This window comes from Rhinoderma darwinii, chromosome 4 (assembly GCF_050947455.1).
Source record: "Rhinoderma darwinii isolate aRhiDar2 chromosome 4, aRhiDar2.hap1, whole genome shotgun sequence".
NCBI lineage: Eukaryota > Metazoa > Chordata > Amphibia > Anura > Rhinodermatidae > Rhinoderma > Rhinoderma darwinii.
Genome location: NC_134690.1, coordinates 210,018,609 through 210,038,034, shown reverse-complemented (window position 1 = coordinate 210,038,034; position 19,426 = coordinate 210,018,609). Strand labels below are relative to the sequence as shown.

The 19,426-nt window shown below is 42.8% G+C and overlaps 1 protein-coding gene across 2 annotated transcripts in view; it reads left to right on the top strand.

Annotated features, from left to right (window-relative positions):
- RNGTT (RNA guanylyltransferase and 5'-phosphatase) overlaps positions 1-19,426 on the top strand; it is a 441,842-nt gene that overhangs the window by 159,930 nt on the left and 262,486 nt on the right. For both annotated transcript variants that reach the window (XM_075862139.1, XM_075862138.1), the window contains exon 11: positions 7,283-7,447. In XM_075862139.1, the coding sequence (XP_075718254.1) occupies positions 7,283-7,447 (165 nt within the window). The remainder of the gene's footprint in view (positions 1-7,282; positions 7,448-19,426) is intronic.

Sequence of the window (19,426 nt, the reverse complement as noted above, 5' to 3'; positions counted from 1 at the left end):
TAGCCCCCCCTGTAGGTAATGCCACATAGCCCCCCCTGTAGGCAATGCCACCCCCCTACTTTCCTGTAGGGGACGGCTCTGGAGAAATCTCTCACTTCACTGTCCATATATGAACAGTGAAGTGAGGTACTTCTCCTGGAGCGGAATCCCCGGCCACATCGGCGGGGATTCCGCTTCAGAAGTCACTGACGTCACTGTCCATATATGGACACAGTGAAGTCAGTGACTTCTCCTGGAGCGGAATCCCCGGCCACATCGGCGGGGATTCCGCTTCAGAAGTCACTGACATCACTGTCCATATATGGACACAGTGAAGTCAGTGACTTCTCCTGGAGCGGAATCCCCGGCCACATCGGCAGGGATTCCGCTTCATTAGTCCCTGACGTCACTGTCCATATATGGACACAGTGAAGTCTGTGACTTCTCTTGGAGCGGAATCCCCGGCCACATCGTCGGGGATTCCGCTTCATTAGTCTCTGACGTCACTGTCCATATATGGACACAGTGAAGTCTGTGACTTCTCTTGGAGCGGAATCCCCGGCCAATTCGCCGGTGATTCCGCTTCAGAAGTCACTGTGTCCATATATGGACACAGTGAAGTCTGTGACTTCTCCTGGAGCGGAATCCTCAAACCCGGGCTTGGGGATTACGCTCCTACAGTGACCAAATAAACACCCTCCTCCTCCTCCTCCTCACATGCGCTTCGGACTGTGAGGAGGAGAAGGAGAGAGCGAGCTACAGTAGACACGGCCATCACAGTGCACACCGATACCACATACTAAAACTTGCGCATGCGCAATGAAACTGCTGCTGAAGACGCAGCCATACCATTTAACAGAGCATGCGTGGTAGACACAACCACGCATGCTCTAAGCAGATGGGGAAAACACGTGGTACAGTTATGACGTACCCGTACACTGAAAACCGGAAACCGCAAACCGGAAGTTAGGCGCGAATGGACGGGTATGCACAGGAAGTGCAAATTTTACATGGACAAGCGGTCACGTGACGGAAGAGGGGATACGACGATACAGCCAGCTAATCAAACGTAAGTACATTACAAAGTTAAATGTTTTTTATTGTTTCGTTTAATTAAAAGTAATTTTTTACTTCTGGAATACCCCTTTAAGAACACACAGAGAACAGCAGGGATGGGATTTGTTCTTCTAAGTTCACTGTAATAATAAGACAAATGTTTATATCTAGAAGATTTCTGTCCTCTTGATTTAATGGCACCAGCTTGCGTAACTGGCATAATACATTTCTTAAAACCGTTTTATTTTCTGTTGATTTTGTTTTTGAATTTAGAATTTTCAACTAAAATTTTTATTTTTCTGTCTCTGACACACAGGATCCGGCTAAGTTCATTATTTAGATGTGATCGATATTAGCTGGATCCTGAACTGTTCAGCTGAACCGATGGAATCGGCTGAGATGGAACAATACAGCTTCTTCTCTCCTTTTACTCCTTTTTCTTTCTCTTTTACTCCTTTTTCTTTCTCTTTTTCTCTCTCTATTTTTTGCTCTGTAATTTTCTCTCTCTCCATATTGTTCTGAGGTTATATTAAAGAAAGCATTATGAAAACAGTCGCCAGATTAATTATTTTCCCTATCAATTTCTCAACAACGCATATACAATACTGATACATGAATAAACATATGTAAAAGTATAAAGTAATGTAGTACAACATATTGGGAGAATATTCAGGGCTGCAATCTTTATACGCCTATGAAAACTATAAAAGTTATGGCTTTTGGAAGGAAGTGGGGAAAAAAACAAAAATGAAAATCTGAAAAATGGTTGCATCTCCAAGGGGTTAAAAAGCTTGAGCTATAAGATTGTATGTCAAACAACCAGTCTGTCTTAAATGATTGCTTTAGGCCCCATGCACACGACCGTAAAAAACGGACCCATTCACTTTCATTGAACGCGGACACCTTTCCGTAGTGCTACGGAAGGGTGTCCGTGCCGTGGAAATGTTCTGAAAATTATGGAACATGTCCGTTCTTTTACATTTTGCGGGCCGTGCTCCCATACATTGTATGGGAGCACGGCCCGAAAATGCGGCTGTCAGTCGGCGGCCGGCCGTGCCCGCAATCGCGGGCCGTGATTGCGGGCACGGTCGTGTGCATGGGGCCTTAAACTATGTTTTGCTGACAGCATTTTTAGAGGATCTGTAAATAAACCTTTCCCTGAACTCCTATCTATCACTCTTATTATTTGGCCAAGAGGTATGCCATGTTGCATCCATGACCCCTTTTTTGCTAATTACCATATAGCCCACAGTGGGCATTTATCAGGTAACATATCACCCCCTGGCATCTTGTAATTTTGACATCTAATAGATTCTTAAATCTACCTTATAATTTAAGAGGCTTGTTTGTGGTAGAAACCTTTTACAAACAACTTAAGGCTATGTTTACACTTGCGTTGTTACATTCTGTTGTTCTGCTCTGTCAGAGGAGCAGAACAAGGGAATGCTGGAACAAGCATTTCCATTCCTCGACGGAAATCATTGACCATAATGGGTTCCATCAGGGTGTCTGTGGTTTTACTGGAGACAATTGGCTTCCGTTTGTATCCGTTCCATAAGGTTTCCGTTTTTTTTAACGAAATCAACAGTATAGTTGACTGCTCTATTGATTCCGCCAAAAAAAATCCCCGGAAACCTTACGGAACGGAGACAAACGGAAACTATTTGCAACGGAAGCATTACCATTTAAATCAATGCTAATGCAAACGGAAGCTATGATTTCCGTTTGCCTTTCCGTTGATGGGTTCCTGGAATGATCTGACGGAACCCATCAACGGAACCCTGACGCTGATGTGAACAAGCCCTTAGGCTTAGGCTGAGGCTAGACATAGAGACATTTTTGAAGTTTGTCCCTGTTTATAGGAATGCATTAGGGTAGTGCTACTTGTATTACATCGGAAATCGCTGTGATATTGTTGTGATGAATCGCTGTCCATAGGAATGCATTGAGTAGCTTGAAAGGCTCCTCAAAGTCTCTCCTAACAAGTTTGTAGCTCTGAAATTCTAACATGAAGCGATTATTAGAAAATCACTAGGAAATCGCTTGTCTAGAGCGATGTTGAAAAAAATTTCAAGCTACTCAGTTCATTCCTATGGAGAACTATTTATCACAGCGAAATCAGTGATTTTTTTGTCATGAGAAAAATACTCTTGTTTCCCCATCATAAGGCTTCCTATGGACAGCGATTTATCACCTCTACAAAAAGTCTGTCTGTCCCAAGCAATAATATGGCTTTTAGGCTGGGATCTTACGTTGCTGTTTAGAAGTGAATCGCTAAAAAAAAACCACATTTGAACCCAGCCTCAAGAATTCACATCTCAACAAATAGAAGTTCATCTGAAAGGAGTAGGTCATGAATCTTGTTTGCGTTTGGCAATTTAATGTTACTCTGCTATTCCTGTAGGGGGCTCACAGTTTTCCTTTCAAAGTTTCCCGTTACCATTTGAAATGTAAATATTGGATCTTTTCACATTGCATTAATTTGTAGCTTGTTCTTGATAGTATAAAATTCAGCTCCCATCACTGCCACACAAGCAGATGAAAGACTTCCCCAGCACTCTGTTGGTTTCTTCTTTGCATGGCTCACTATTGTGGTAGAGTAACAAAAATCCTATTTCCTTATCCTGCCAATGACAAGTACATCATGTCTTCTGTATTGATCAGCATGAAGCTATTAATCTTATTTGACATAGCAGTCTAAATCATGTCCAGTTACGACAGTTGTTGCTCACACTTCAGCAGTTGTGTTGTTTGCTGTTGAATTAATTTTCTGGATGTATTTCCACTTTCGGTTTCCTTTACAATATGTTCTTGTGTCGCTCCACATTTCGGCACATCGGAAGGGGCCGCCCCTAATTCTAATGCTTTAAATGCCGCGACTGACTGTGGCATCTAAGGGGTTAAACGGGCGGATACAAAATTATCTTTGATTCTGCCCGTTGTAGTGAGGTGTCAGCTGTATTACACAGCCATCACCCGCTAAGTATGGAGCAAAGTCGGTCCGTGAGCCGGCTCTATACTTCCCCTTAACGGCTGCCACGTACATGTACATGGCGTGTTGTTAATGGGTTAAAGGGGTATTCCAGTTAGAACATGTGATCGCCTATCCACCGAATAGGTGATAACAGCTAGATCGGTGAGGGTTTGACTGCTGGGCCCCCCACCAGTTGCCAGAATAGGGATTCAGTGTCCCCTGTGTGCTCCTTTAAACACTAAACACCTCTTGGCAGGCGGTCTTGCAGCTGAAGGGAAGGTCGAGCATGTGCCCTACTGCTCCAGTGAACAATTTTGGCACCGATGGAAGCTACCAAACAATGCCCATTGGTCGGATTCCCGCTGATATCACCTATCTAGTAGATAGGTAATAACTTGTTTTAACCGTAATACCCCTTTAACTAATGGAATTTTGCAGTCACACTATGTATCCCCTATACAATGAAGCGCTGGGCTTTACAGATGATCAGTGCAGCATCCCTAAGGCCTCATTCAGACGAAAAAGCTGTGTACACAAAACCTGTTTCTCTGTCATACGACATGCTTTCGAACATGATAGAAGTTTTTCAATTACAAAATATGTGGGAATAAAAACCTAGTGTGCTTCTGTATAAAATCTGACAAACAGGTACGGTATTGGCCCATAGCAGTCTATCGGGGCCATGTGCAATTAGTTTTTCTAAACATAATGCTTTTCATGTTATGGTGAGGATTAGTTTAGTTTCTTGCAACTATATTCCAAGTAATTCCAAGAGCCTTATGTTATAGCTCCTTTTATTTTTTGCATACTGTTTTAATTTATAATGTTGTTTTGAATATTCTTTTATTATTTGCTTTAATATTCATCAAGCAATGCTACTTTGTATGAACATTCCTTTAGTGAAATATATGATCCTACAAGAATCATTTGACCTTTTTTTTTATTAAAAGAGCAATAATCAGGAGTTTGAATGAATCGGCGGTCATCCGTGCGCCCACCGCTCTATTCAATGACTGGGATTGACAGAAAAAGCCGAGAGCTGTACTCAGCTGTTTCCTGTAATTCCCTTAGACGTTGAATAAAGCAGCAGCGCGCTTTCCCTACCGCTGCTCCATTCAATGTCATTCTCACTGCAGTCAAGCAGTAAGGAGGAACAGGGAGTTGAGACCCCCGTTCTCACGATTGGTGGTGGTCCTAGCTGTAGGGTCTCCGCAATCAGATAATTATCATCTATCCTATTCATAGAAAACCTGTTTAAAGGGCGTCTGTCACATTTTTGCCTCCCAAACCGCTAATACCGCTATGTAGGGAAAAATTGAGGTTTTCTTTTAAACATACCTATGTTGCCCAAGTCAGCCCTTTGTGAACCATAAAAAGTGCTTTGATTCCTTCGCCGCCATATGTTAATGAGCACAGCAGTGTGCGGCAATCCAGAAAGTGTCTGGCATTCTATGTGGTTTACACCTGTCTTTAAAGTGTACCTACAGTCATATGCTTAAAGGGGTATTCCCATCTTTGACATTTGTCTGATAGATGCGAGTACTACCTCTGGAGCTACGAGTATATGTGAATTTTCCATTCATTTTTTATATGGGAATACCCGTTTAATCAGGATTCGGAGTTCTAATGGCGTATTTCCCTTACAAATAACTGCCTAAATTTAGCATCACTGACCGGTATGTAACTGCTGTGGGAGCTGTTTTAGTCTCTTATTGATATCAGTCCAGTTTTATGCATATCCCCATTCAAAAATAATAACTTGACTGTATTTCTGAGGGTCCTATTACTCGCCAGGCCATGTAAACGAGCGCTGATCGATGCGACAGCTCTTTGATCAGCGATCGTTTGCTCCTTTCACAAGGTTCTATGTATGGGGACGAGCGCTCGTTACTCCGATTGCTGGTCCCCATGCATTTCTATCATGTCGGTAGCACTTCTCTCTGTTTACACAGGGAGATGTGCTGCCGACAATAATAATATTTTATGCTGCCTAAACGATACAATCAGCCAATGAACGAGCTCGTTTGACGGCTGATCGTTGCCCTGTTTACAGGGCAATTATTGCGAACGAGTGTTTTGTGAACGCTTGTTTGCCCAGTGTAAAAGGGCCCTAAATTTTTATGTATTTTATCTGTGTCTAGATTTTCTTTTGTATTATCTGCTGTTTGTGCTTCAAGCCTTTCTGCCTTTGGTTTCTGAGACTGGGAGTAGATATCTGGCACCTTCCATTGACTGTCATATTAGCTATAATTGAACTAATTTCTTTGTTTTGTGTGAACCCTGTGGAGGGCTCCCCCTCACTTTATAGAGAGACAATTGATTAATTCTATACCTGGAGAATGTGACCATTTTCCTGACCAAATGTTTATTTATTTGTGCTTATAGCAATTACCCATAGGCCTTGCTCACATCGCGTTTATGGCCTACATTGTGTGTATGTCGTGAAAGCTCAAAACGCACAAGCTAAACGTGTCTATAGGCCACCATTTGCCTGACAGAGGATAAAAACGTGTCCTTTTGGCTGGTACAGGGATTTTCTAATACGAAGTCCTCGGCCAGAGTACCAGAAGCGCTCTGACTGGGGATTCCTGGGCTGGAGAAGCCCCTGACGTCACTGTCCATGTATGGATAGTGACGTCAGTTGCTTTTACAGTCCGCGGGCAGAGCGCTTCTGACGCACTTGTCGGGGACTCCTGCATCTCAAAGCTATTAATGTCACTATCCATATATGGATAGTGACGTCAGGGATTTCTCCAGTCCCAGATTTCCTGGCCAGATCACTTCCGACGCTCTTGTTGGAGACTCCTGCATCGCAAAGCTACTGATGTCACTATCCATATTTGGACAGTGATGTTGGGAGCTTCCCCGGGCACAGTGCTTTAGATAGTGCTCTACCTAGGGGGTTCCAGAGATGTATCCCACTGTATGCCTTTACAGTGGGCTGCGTTGTTACCTTCCGTAGAAGGTATACTTCGGGGGTCCTCTCGACTAATACCTCAGACGGAAGGAACAAACGCAGTCTGAATGGGGCCCTATTTATAACCTATAATGTATAGTGACATCAGTAAAGGAAGAAGTAGCTAGTTCCTAAATCAGTAGCTGAAAAGGAGTTCAGGTAAGTAAGGTGTAATTGTCCCATTTTATGGCCACTTTTTTGTTGGCTTTATCTAAGGCCTACACATTACATCCAATTTTCTTGTTCTGAATATGCAAAGCTATTTCAGCGAACCCTCTAAATCCGTTTTTAAGTGGCCACTTTATTTTGTTTTTCAGGGTCAGCCTGTTGGGGACTGTGACTTTAACATTCGACTGGCTTGCATTGAAAAGGAGATTATTTTACCCAGGCATGAAAAAATGAAGACAGGACATATCGATAAAACGCAGGAACCTTTTAGTGTTCGGAACAAGCCATTTTTCGATATTCACACAGCAAGAAAGGTATGTGTATAAATTGTAATAAAGAAACATTCAAATGTTCCCTTCCAATATCTATGATTTCTCAATGTTTACAATGCAGTGGTAGTATAGTTGGACATGCATGCAGATGGCAGACCTCCAGCTGTTCACATCACTGGCTCCATTGCAGCATGTTTATATAGTTGGAAAATGGCTGCACAGACGGCTTCCCTGGGGGTTTCTGCAGTTGGTCTCCAGCATGTCCAGTTGTGATCATCCACATTTTGAGAGGATTATTATTCAGTATGAAGTTCTGTGTGAGCCTGTGCATGCTGTAAGGCCAATTGCCTGATATTACTGCAGTTCTCTCCGTGTGTAGCAAGCATCGATCAAAATAAGCGATCTATCATAACCATTTTCTCTCATTCCACGATCTGCATCAAAATGGAATATTCCTGTTATGTGCACATTTATCTCTTTCATGTCGTTTGTAATGTATGGTAATACCAGTCACCGACTACATTCACACTGAAACACATTGCATTTTACAGCAGATTGCAGGACGGGTGTGCGCTTTTGTATGCATTTGTGATTTCTAAGAATTTATAACCAGGCACCAAAGTGCTGTATGTTGACAAACGTTAGTTGGTCAAGACCAGGCTAGGCATCTAGCTTCTCAACGCACGTGTTTTTTTTTTTTACATTTGCAACAATATTTATGACCCAATCTTGTGTCAGTGCTTGAAAGTGTACATAAATCCCATTCAACATAAAAATGTCAGTCCATTAATAATGGATAATATAGATAAAAGACATCGAAGGTAAGGATGTCCCTAGATCTGTTAGGGTATATTCACACGTAGCAGTTAAACAATTAAAAAAACGCATAAAAAATGCAGCAGAAAAACCACATGCGTCGTTACTGCTATTTGGTGTGTTTTTCTATGCGGTTAGGAGCGCAACGGCATAAAAAAAAAATCGTAGTAAAATGCATGCTGTTTTTCAAATGCTTTTTTGATGCGCTTTTTAACTGCGACTCCGCTGCTACATGTAAATATGCCGTTATTCCCTTGTTGTCCAGGCAAACAACTGGCTTACTCCATATGAATCCACAGCATAATTAATGTCAGACTCTCTACGGAAGCATCAAAGAGGTCAAAATAGTTCACATCTGCCTTCAGGTTTTCCGTTGTTTTGCTTTGTCATAAAAGCAGAACAACGACAAACCAAAGACTGCAAATATGTCGCATGGCAGAGTCCCACGGCTCCAGACGGAACCCATCTACTTGAATGGGTTCCATCGGGTTTTTGTAAAGGTATTTGTCGTACTACTGGACAAAATAGCGTGAATGCTGGACTATTTTATATTGCAAAAACGACAGAATCTGCGATGGAAGCCCCTAACGGAGCCTTTGTAACAGATGTGAACAGAGCCTTAAATGGCTCTCAGCTGTATTCACAGAACGATACTGCACTTTGTTTTTTTCTGGTGATTGAAAAGGAACAAACTGATTGTGTTTTGTTTCTTAAATGCACCTCAACCGCAACGTCTGGATACACCCTAAGGTGTGTTTAAAACCCTAATTTTTTATTGCACTTACTTATTCCTGCAAGTAAAAATGTCATCTCATATCTGCTGCTTCTTCTCCCCCATAAACAATGGCACACATGTTTATTGGCTGTGTCTGGTATTGTAGTTCAGCCTTCTTTACTTGATTGGGGCTTTGCTGCAATATTAGATATAACACATAGACAAGCGTGGGTTTTTTTTTTGGGGCGAAGCAGATTTTGTAATCCCGAACAACCCCTTTAATATGAGCCAGGCAGCCACACACAGTGTTTATGGGTAAGCAGCTACTGCCACTGAGCTTTACTCTATTTTAATTATTTGTTTACCCATCGAGGACCGTTACAGTTCTCATTTTAGTCACAAAGTTGAATTTTCATGAAACTTTTGCTTATAATCACTGTTTGATGCAAAGTTGCGTGAAGGTGGTTGTGCGTATACATTCTTAAGTTGTATTTTTATATACGAAATGTTGTGCCATATTTTGCCGTGTGCAGTTTATATTTTTAACACATTTGTGGATGATAGTCAAATATTCCATGGCCTCTGTTTCAGTGGTTTTGAGAGCAGATGCCCTTGTTGATGTAGACGTATGTGGTTTATATGAATTTTTCCGACCTTGGTGTATTATTTTTACATTGTATATATGTGTAAACCTCTGCTTGTATGTTTGTTTTAAGCGCATTTATATGTTAGAATGTTGTTGTTTTTTTTATAAATAATTTCCGTTTGTCACAAAGTTACGTGAGGTGGACATGGCTTCCAACAGCACGTCAAGACAATTGCAATCGTCAGGTTGTCCGATTTTAGAAAATATATAGGGTTTCAGGGTGCACCCACTTTTTAAGGTGTGTAATGTCGGTATTTTATAGATTGGTACTCTTTAAAAACGGATTTTTGGTCACTTTAATTCTGGTGATTTTATGAAGATGTATGTATGTAGACATACACGTTAGTGGCATGTATGAACTATGTACATATTGAACTTTGATTTTTAGGATGTGTGGTGCATCTAGTTTTTTGCTTGGGTCACACTTTAAGCTACAAATATTAATTTGTATACATTTTTTTTGTATGAAAAATTGCACTTTGACAGAAATTTGCACTACGGTGCCTGTGTGTATAAAGTGCTGAGTGGTATTTTGACAATGTGCATGGTGTGTACTTTCAGAAAATACATAGGTATGGGGTTTATGCTATGATTCTTTTAAGGCTTTGTTCACATCTGCGCCAGGGCTCCGTTCAGGCGTTCTGTTGGAGCTTCCCGTCAGAACGGAACCCTGACTGAAACAAACAGAAACCATAGGTTTCCATCACCATTGATTTCTATGGTGACTGATCCGGTGTAAATGGCTTCCTTTTGTCTCTGTTGTGCAAGGGTTCCGTTGTTTTGACTGATTGAATAGCGCAGCCGACTACGGTATTGCTTCTGACAAAATGACGGAACCCTTGCAGAAACGGAGACAAACGGAAGCCATTTACACCGGATCCGTTACCATTGAAATCAGTTTGTCAGGGTTCCGTTCTGATGGAAAGCTCCAAAGGAACGCCTGAATGGAGCCCTGAAGCAGATGCGAACGAAGCCTTATTTGTAATTTAGGTTTTATTTGTGCATGTCAAAAGTGTAAAAATTGTCTTGAATACCAGAGAATGTCCAAATATCAATGGCAGCGAAATTATTAGTGTTATGGCTGATTTCTTTACACATTTAGATTGGTATTCCTTATACAATAAAGTTAATATTATTTATGGTGGTCAGTGAACGGCGTAAAAAAAAGTCGTAATTTCATTTTTTCCTGCATTTTCCCATTATAATAAATGTAATGCGAACTTATATGTATTCCAAGATAAGACCTAAAATAAACTACCACTCTGCCCACAAAAAAACAAGACCAGCTATGTAAATGTAAACATATAGTTAATGTTTTATGTTTGTCAGAATGTGGAGGGGCATAAACAAAAAAGGTGTTCTAGCCACCTGAGGTAATGGAGCACCCAAATTCCTGACAGTAAAAGGATAAAGTAAAAACACATTCGTCACATATGTCAATTTTGCCAAGACTGAATTACCTTATACTTGTTCTTTTAAACAACAACTTCATTCATCCAGAAAACTAGCAAGACTTCTGCTGCGTAGTTAGAAGCCATCTTACACAAGACTTGATATTATTAGCAGTCTGCCCTTGTCAGACAAATCCGTTTTTAATATTTCTAATTTCACAGATCAGTAGCTCTGGCTTTAAAAGGGACAAGTTTAAAAACTTACATTTTATGACAAAGAACAAGAGCTGAGAATATGAATCCTCAGTTATCAATGAAAATCGATTTTATATATATTTTTTCCCTTGTTCATGTTGACTTGACAACTTACCATTTTTAGGTTGCTAGCAGTCCTAGAGCAAAGCGAGAGAATTAGTACAAGTCGTGGTTTTAAATCGCTGTCCGTGCTACTTTAGTAAGGAAAAATTGCCTGCAGATACCGGTCAACCTCTCTAAGAGCAGGCAATATCAGGAAAGATGGCCGAATACTTCTAAATGATGATCATATTTCATCACAGTATAGGCAAGACTGACTAGATAAGGGCCACTGAAGACACTTGTACTGGTTTATATACCCTATTTGGGCAGTAGGATGTCAGAAGGGGTGGTTCCCTTCTTAGAACCCTCTATTGGCCAGAGGAAAGCACCATAGCAGGGAGCATTTCCCGCTCTTTAGGACTTGGTGCGACGATGTATTGGACACCACCTGTCCACGGTGGACAAATGTATCCTGCAGTGCTTATGTGTCTATAAATGAAATGTCACTATGCGGGGCTGCCGTTGGCTCCTGCGGTCAGTTTGTGTTGTCAGCCAGTATGGACAAGACCTGGTCACACTGTTAAAGAGGCTCTGTCACCAGATTCTGAAATCCCTATCTCCTATTGCATGTGATCGGCGCTGCAATGTGGATAACAGTAACGTTTTTTTTTAAAAAAACATTCATTTTTGGCCAAGTTATGAGCTGTTTTATATATACGCAAATGAGGTTTGAAATGGACAACTGGGCGTTTTTTTTTCGTTATGTCCAACTGGGCGTGTATTGTGTTTTTTTTTTAAATTCTTTATTTTATTGACCAAAGAGATCCATTTTATAACATACAGGGTACATAAGACAAAGCATTGCATATTTAAAGTACAGAATCGAACAGTAAGTGTAAACACAGCATACATATATTGTTATACACCGGTGTATATTACTATCGTTCCCTTATAGGGAAGTTGTTCTGAGTGAAGAAAGAAGGGCAAGAAAGAGAGAACTCAAACCTCCAAAGTGGGGCTTGAACTTAGTTCCCAAACTTAAGGGCGAAGAAGGGAATGGTAGAGAAGAGGAGGAGGAGGGGACCCTCCACGACATCCCACAGGCAGAAGCGCTAGTCCGACTGGCTAGAGGAATGTGGCTCCCGTATAATGTCTTTATAGGAGTCTGAGTCCTGAAAAACTATCCATTGAGACCAAGTTTGGCAAAACCTGGCGCTTGAGTCGTGAATAACGGATGTCAAGTCCTCCATATGCATAATGTCGTTAACCTGTGAAGCCCAGAGGGATAGCGTGGGGGAGAAGGATCCTTCCAACGTAGTGGGATACAATGACGTGCTGCCATCACTAGAAAGAGAAGCCGAGAGCGTTTATATATGTTCGCTGGAATGTCGCAGTGATGAAGAAGGAAGAGGGCCGCATCCAATGTTATACCTGTATCTGTGACTTCAATTATCACCCGTTTTATGCCTTCCCTGAATGGGGTAAGAAGGGGACACGACCAGAAGGTGTGAAGGAGGGTACCAATGTCTTGCCCACATCTCCAGCACATAGGGGACGCTGTAGGGAAGATGCTATGTAGGCGGGCTGGGGTCCTATACCAGCGAGAGAGCAATTTGAAGCTTGCTTCTTGGTATCTTGAGCAGATTGAGGTCTTTTGGGCCATGAGGAGTACACGCTGGCTTTGTGGGGGAGAGAAGCAGATCTCCAGATCCGCCTCCCATTTAGAAATGTATGCAGGGGTGGGCAAATCAGGGGGATCCATAAGGATTTTGTAAATTGCGGATAATGTATGTCTAGCCAACTCTGAGCCAGTACAGAGGTTCTCTAATGGAGTCTTGTCCACTTGGTAGGACGCGGGAGCTGAGATAGAGGAGAAAAAGTGTCGTAGTTGCAAAGATCGCCAATGTCCCAACGGGTGGCGATCAGGAACCTGTGCCAAATCCGCAATAGAGAGCCATTCATTGTCCGTCAGGAACCGATCTGCTCGAAACCATCCCGTGGTATGCCATGTACGGAAAAGTGAGTCCATCATGCTAATAGGAAAGGATGGGTTGCCCAGTATCGGATACATTGAGGAGTGGAGTGCCAGGCAAGATGTCCTTTACTGAAGGGAGAGAGCAGCACAATAGTGTTGGGCCTATAGTGGGATGATGGTGGAGGTGTTTGATTCGGCTACGGTGTAGCCAAGGGAGAACCGATAATGGAATAGAGGAGAAACTCTGCTCCAGAACCACCCATGGTTTAAAAGCCGCATGTCTGCACCAATCAACTACCCGAGAAAGGTGAGATGCAATGTAATAAGTGCGGACGTCAGGGAGTGCTAGCCCTCCCGATGCCCTGGATCGACACAGCAGTGTGCGGGAGAGTCTTGAAGTCTTACCATTCCAAATGAAGGCAATCTGAAGAGAATTTACCGTTTTAAAGAACTTCATCGGGATAGCTATTGGAAGGGTCTGAAATAGATATAGTAGCTTGGGAAGTGCCTACATTTTGAAGATGGTACAGCGACCCAACCATGTAAAGGTGCCTTTGGACCATCTGGCGCAGTCCGCCTTGAGTTCAGCAAGAAGTGGAGGAAAGTTCAGGTGAAAGATCTCTCAGATCTGCTGATAAGCGAACCCCAAGATATTTCAGAGCTGACGGAGTCCATTTAAAACTGAAAGATTGTTTCAGGGCCGCGATAAGGTTGGGCGGAAGGGAAACATTCAGAGCTTCTGATTTAGAAAAGTTAATCTTAAAGTTGGATAAGCTTGAAAAGCGATGGAATTCCCGCATGAGATTAGGAAGGGAGACGGTTGGATTGGTCAGGAAGAAAAGCAGATCGTCCGCGTAAGCAGCCACCTTGTTAGCTGGGGTATTCGTTTCTAGTCCCGTCACATCCGGATTCGCACGAATATGGCGGAGAAAGGGCTCCAGTGTCAGTACAAAGATCAAAGGTGATAGGGGACATCCCTGTCTGGTGCCATTGTGTATAGGGAACTCATCTGAAAGAAGTCCATTCACTCGAACTCGAGCGGATGGGCATGAGTACAGGGACATTATCCAACCCATCGTATGGGATCCAAGACCAAGGCGTGAAAGGGTTTCTTCCATAAAGGTCCAGTTGACTCTAGCGAACGCTTTTTCCGCGTCCGTAGATAAAAGCATTAAGGGTACATTGGAGACCTTTGCATTTATGAGCATCCCACATAATGCGAGGATTGGTGGTCTCTGTGACATTAGTCAGCTATGGAGCGCTGAATATCCGCAATAGCGACTGAATCCGAAAGAAGAGCCGGGTTCAATTTCCACTGAGATTGGCGGTAAACAGGGGAGTGTAGCGAGAGGGTCAGGGTGACTAGAGCGTGATCTGAAAAGGAGATCGAGTCGATGTCCGCAGAACGTATAGAGTTTAGCGAGTGATGTTTAACGAAAAAGAGGTAAATTCTGGAGTACTTGTCGTGCACTGCGGAATAGAAAGAAAAATCCCTATCTGCTGGATGTAGGAGCCGCCATGTGTCCACTAATTGGTGTTCATGAAAGGATTTCAGAATACGGCGAAGATGTGCCTTCGAGAAGGATAATGACCCACCGGATGTGTCTAGAGTGGGATCTAGCACTACATTGAAGCCCCCCCAGAACAATGGTACCCTCCCCAAACTCCTCCAGAGCATTCAATAAGCCAATAAGGGCTGTGCCTTGACCAAAGTTGGGCAGGTAAAATGAAGCAAAGGTGTATACTTGAGTCAATAGCTCCTTTGATCAAGAGCATCCGTCCCAATTCATCACTGCGAGACCCCTTGAATTCCCATGGGGGAGATCTGGAGATCAAGATACTTGTCCCCCTGGATTTCGTATCAGGCGAAAAACTATGGTATGCATTGGGGAACCATGCGTTCGAGAGTTTGAAAGGTTTTTGCTGGCATAGGTGAGTCTCTTGAAGTAACGCCACCTGTATATGCTTGCCTTTCAGCAGATTGAAAAGTATGGATCGCTTTCCAGGGCTGTGTAAACCCTTGACATTCAGTGAGCCTATTCTCAGGTCCGTTTGTGTATGTTGCGCCATGTCCGCCCTGGTATGCGATGGAGGGGGGGAGAGGGAGGAAGTAAGGAAGGGACGAGGAGAAGACAGGTAAGAACAAGAAAGAAAGAGACTCAGACGATACGCAAGAAAGGGGCCCAAAGGCCGACTCCTAGAAGGTACGAAAACCTGTAAAGGAAGGGTGTTAGATTCCAGTGCCCCGGACAGCAAACACAATCATCAAACAGTAAACAATTTTTTCCATCGCTTGCCTAGAGGAAAGCGACGGAGGCACAAACATTTATAGAATTGACGTCCACCTCTCAGTTTCTAATATACCAAGGCAAGTTATAGAAATCCTGCGCTAATAGCCATGACCGCTTATGATCAACATACAGAGTTGAAGCACCCGTCCGGGTAAGTATTAAAGGCTGCCATAACCGCATATCAGACAGAAATCCATCCTCATACCTGTTATGGGAGTCTGAAACATGGCAAGCAACAGGTGTATAACTGGCTGCAACGGTATCTTAATTAAAAAAATAAATAAATATGAGCTAGAGTAAGCATATATGAATCCCCCTATATCATAGCGCATTTAGCTGTCTAGTAGCACAATACCATGAAAGGGAGGGAAAGAGGGAGGTAACAGTAAGCTTGGTGCATCTTAAGCTGCAGGTGATCACAATCATCCTCGGACACTACCCATATTTATGTTGGTCTGTACAATACACTTAAACCAATTCGGTACGAGCAGCCCGCACTCCTAGAGATCTAGGTAGATAACTGCGGCAGCCACAATATTTATACAGGAAACATGGGTATCTTATGGAAAAGCTGAATAAAAACATTTAGCTGCAAGAAAACCTTGTTAGAAGCAGAGAAAAGCATTAATAGGACAAAAAAAAAACTGAGTCCATCGGGCGACACTGATGCAGGCGGCCTTGCAAAAATAATAAGTAAAAGGATATCAGCGTATATGTCCTCTTTTAGGCGTCAGGCGGGACCCGGCGGGAGAGGTCGACAAGCGGAAGATGTGGTGCCCCCGGGATGGACCTGCTGAGAAAAGGCTGGATGGATCTGCTGGAGCGACGGCGTTGAGGTTGTTCGAATCTTTCCAGTGCTAACCAGTCCGGAACTGGGAAAGGGTCGATCTGAAGAAAACGAAATAGGCCCTCAAGATCCGAGGAGTGGGTGTATTGTGTTTTTAACTGGGCGTGTTTATGTGTATGACACTGACCAATCAGTGACCAGTCAGCATCATACACTCATCTCCATTGATTTACACAGCAGCGATGTGCAGCCAAATAAACCGAGATGAACGTTACTGCAGTGTCCTGATAATGAATACACATGAAATCCAGCCTGGACATCATGTGTATTCATTATCAGGACACTTCTGAATCTTTTCGGTGAGATTTGCAGCAAGGGAAACGAAATCTCGTTTACCTCCGAAATCTCGCGAGATTTCGTTTCCCGTGCTAGAAATCTCAAAGAAAAGAGTCAGAAGTGTCAGGATTCTGAATACACATGATATCCAGGCTGGATGGTCATGTGTATTCATTATCAGGACACTGGATTAACGTTAATCTCTTTATGTGGCTGCACATCGCTGCTGTGTAAATGAATGAAGAGGAGTGTATGATGCTGACTGGTCACTAATTGGTCAGCGTCATACACGTAAACACGCACAGTTAAAAACACAATACACGCCCACTTGGACATAACGGAAAAAAAACGCCCAGTTGTCCATTTCAAACCTCATTTGCATATCTATAAAATAGCTCATAACTTGGCCAAAAATGAACGTTTTAAAAAAAACAAAAACGTTACTGTTATCTACATTGTAGCGCCGATCACATGCAAAAGGAGATAGGGGTTTCACATGCAAAAGGAGATCACGCTGTGACGTCACTCACTTCCTGCCCCAGGTCCTGCATCGTGTCGGCCACATCGGCACCAGAGGCTACAGTTGATTCTGCAGCAGCATCAGCGTTTGCAGGTAAGTAGCTACATCGACTTACCTGCAAACGCCGATGCTGCTGCAGAATCAACTGTAGCCTCTGGTGCCGATGTGTCCTCGCTCGTCCGACACGATGCAGGACCTGGAGCAGTAAGTGAGTGACGTGTCAGCGTGATCTCTCGAGAACACGCTGTGTGTCTGCACTGCCAGAAGCTGGGCGTTGTGAAGAGAAGTGGATGATACTTCTCGTCAGAACGCCCAGCTAGTAAAAGAAGTAAACACGCCCCGATGTAACACACATAATACACGCCCAGTTGGACTTTTACTTTAAACACGCCCACTTGGACTTTTGCAAGCCTCATTTGCATAAATACAAAAATGGTCATAACTTGGCCAAAAATGCTCGTTTTTAAAAAATAAAAACGTTACTGTAATCTACATTGCAGCGCCGATCTGCTGCAATAGCAGATAGGGGTTGCAAAATCTGGTGACAGAGCCTCTTTAAGCTCCCTCCAGCCTGTTTCCTCCACTGAGTTTCAACCAGAAATCTCCTTTAAGGGGCTTTCTCACAAAGCACATTAATCACCTATTGAGGCTTCGTTCACATTTGCGTTGGGGTCCAGTTCTAACGTCCCGTCGGAGCTTTCCGTCAGAACGGGACCCCGAACAGACACAAACTGACACAAATGGAAACCAGAGGTTTCCGTTTCCATCACCATGCTTTGTCCTATTTAGTTCGCTCACAGATTCATTACATAGAATTAATCGTGGTTATACCATTCTACTGTGCAGAGACAGGAGCCTACTGCACTGGTATAAGAAAGGTATGTGAGCAGAATATCTAATACATGTATAATATCCTATTCTAGAAATAATTAAAATATATATTAAAGCTGAATTGTCCCTTTCATTTCACCTGCCATAAAGCACACACATTCGGCTGTACTATCTATACGGACTATGCAGAAGGGAAATGTGTCTCCTTTATGGTCATCCCCCCAGTGAAGCTTTTAAAGGCATGGTGTTGCCCTAAAAACATGTTTTTTTTTTAAAAATTAAACATTTAGTGTGTGGGTGATTAAACATTGTTCAAATTTTTTTTTTTTTTTTGCACGAGTCCAGGAAATATTATAAATTATTTCTAATTTATAATACTACCCATTTTTGGTCACTAGATGGAGCTGTTCCCAATGTTGCAGCATTGCAACATTGGGTTAAAAGCCCTCGCTCTAGTGAGCTCTCAGCATCCCCCCCTCCTTTATCCTGGCTAGTGCCGGGATAAACGAGGGGTTTGAAAGGTTTAACCTCCTACACTGTGTGTCGCCATTTTTTGAGGTAACCCACAGTGTAGTAGGTTTACATACAGTAGTAAACACACACAAACACTAACATACATTGAAATGTCTTACCTGCTCCTGCCGCCGCGGCTCCCTCCGGCCCGTCCGCTCCCTTTGCTGCCGCTGTTCCATGTGCACAAATCCGGAAGCCGCGACCGGAAGTAGTAATATTACAGTCCGGCCGCGACTTCCGGTCCACAGGAAAATGGCGCCGGACGGCGCCAATTTCGAATAGGACTGTGTGGGAGCGGCGCATGCGCAGTTCCCACACAGACGCCGTACACGGACGTGAATGGGACGGGAGCCGTTCACAGTCCCTATGGGACTGTGGCTGCCGTACTCCATGTCTGTGTGTGTCGTTAATCGACACACACAGAAATGGAACAAAAAATGGCAGCCCCCATAGGGAAGAAAAAGTGTAAAAATAAGAAACAGTAAAACACAAACACACAAATGAATATAAACGTTTTTATTACAGCACTAACATCTTTAACATATAAAAAAATTATTTGCCATGACACTGTTCCTTTAAAAATTAAAACTAAATACTTACGAGATTTAAAAAAAGAACAAACACATTATTTCTCTTCCACAGACCTATAGCTTGGCCACTTTTTATGCCCTTCGCTTGTCGGACAAATAAAACAACACAGAACGTCTAAAGAATGCATATTAGTTCATTTTCTATATTCCTGCCTCACACACATTCAATAGTAGAACATACAAAGTGGCCAAGCCCTTTGTAATGAACTAAAATTAAATACATGAGACCTTTCTTTTAATTTATCTTCATATCCGTCTGCACAGAACGTTGAACCTAAAAACATCAATGGTTTAAAAGGGGGACATTTACTTT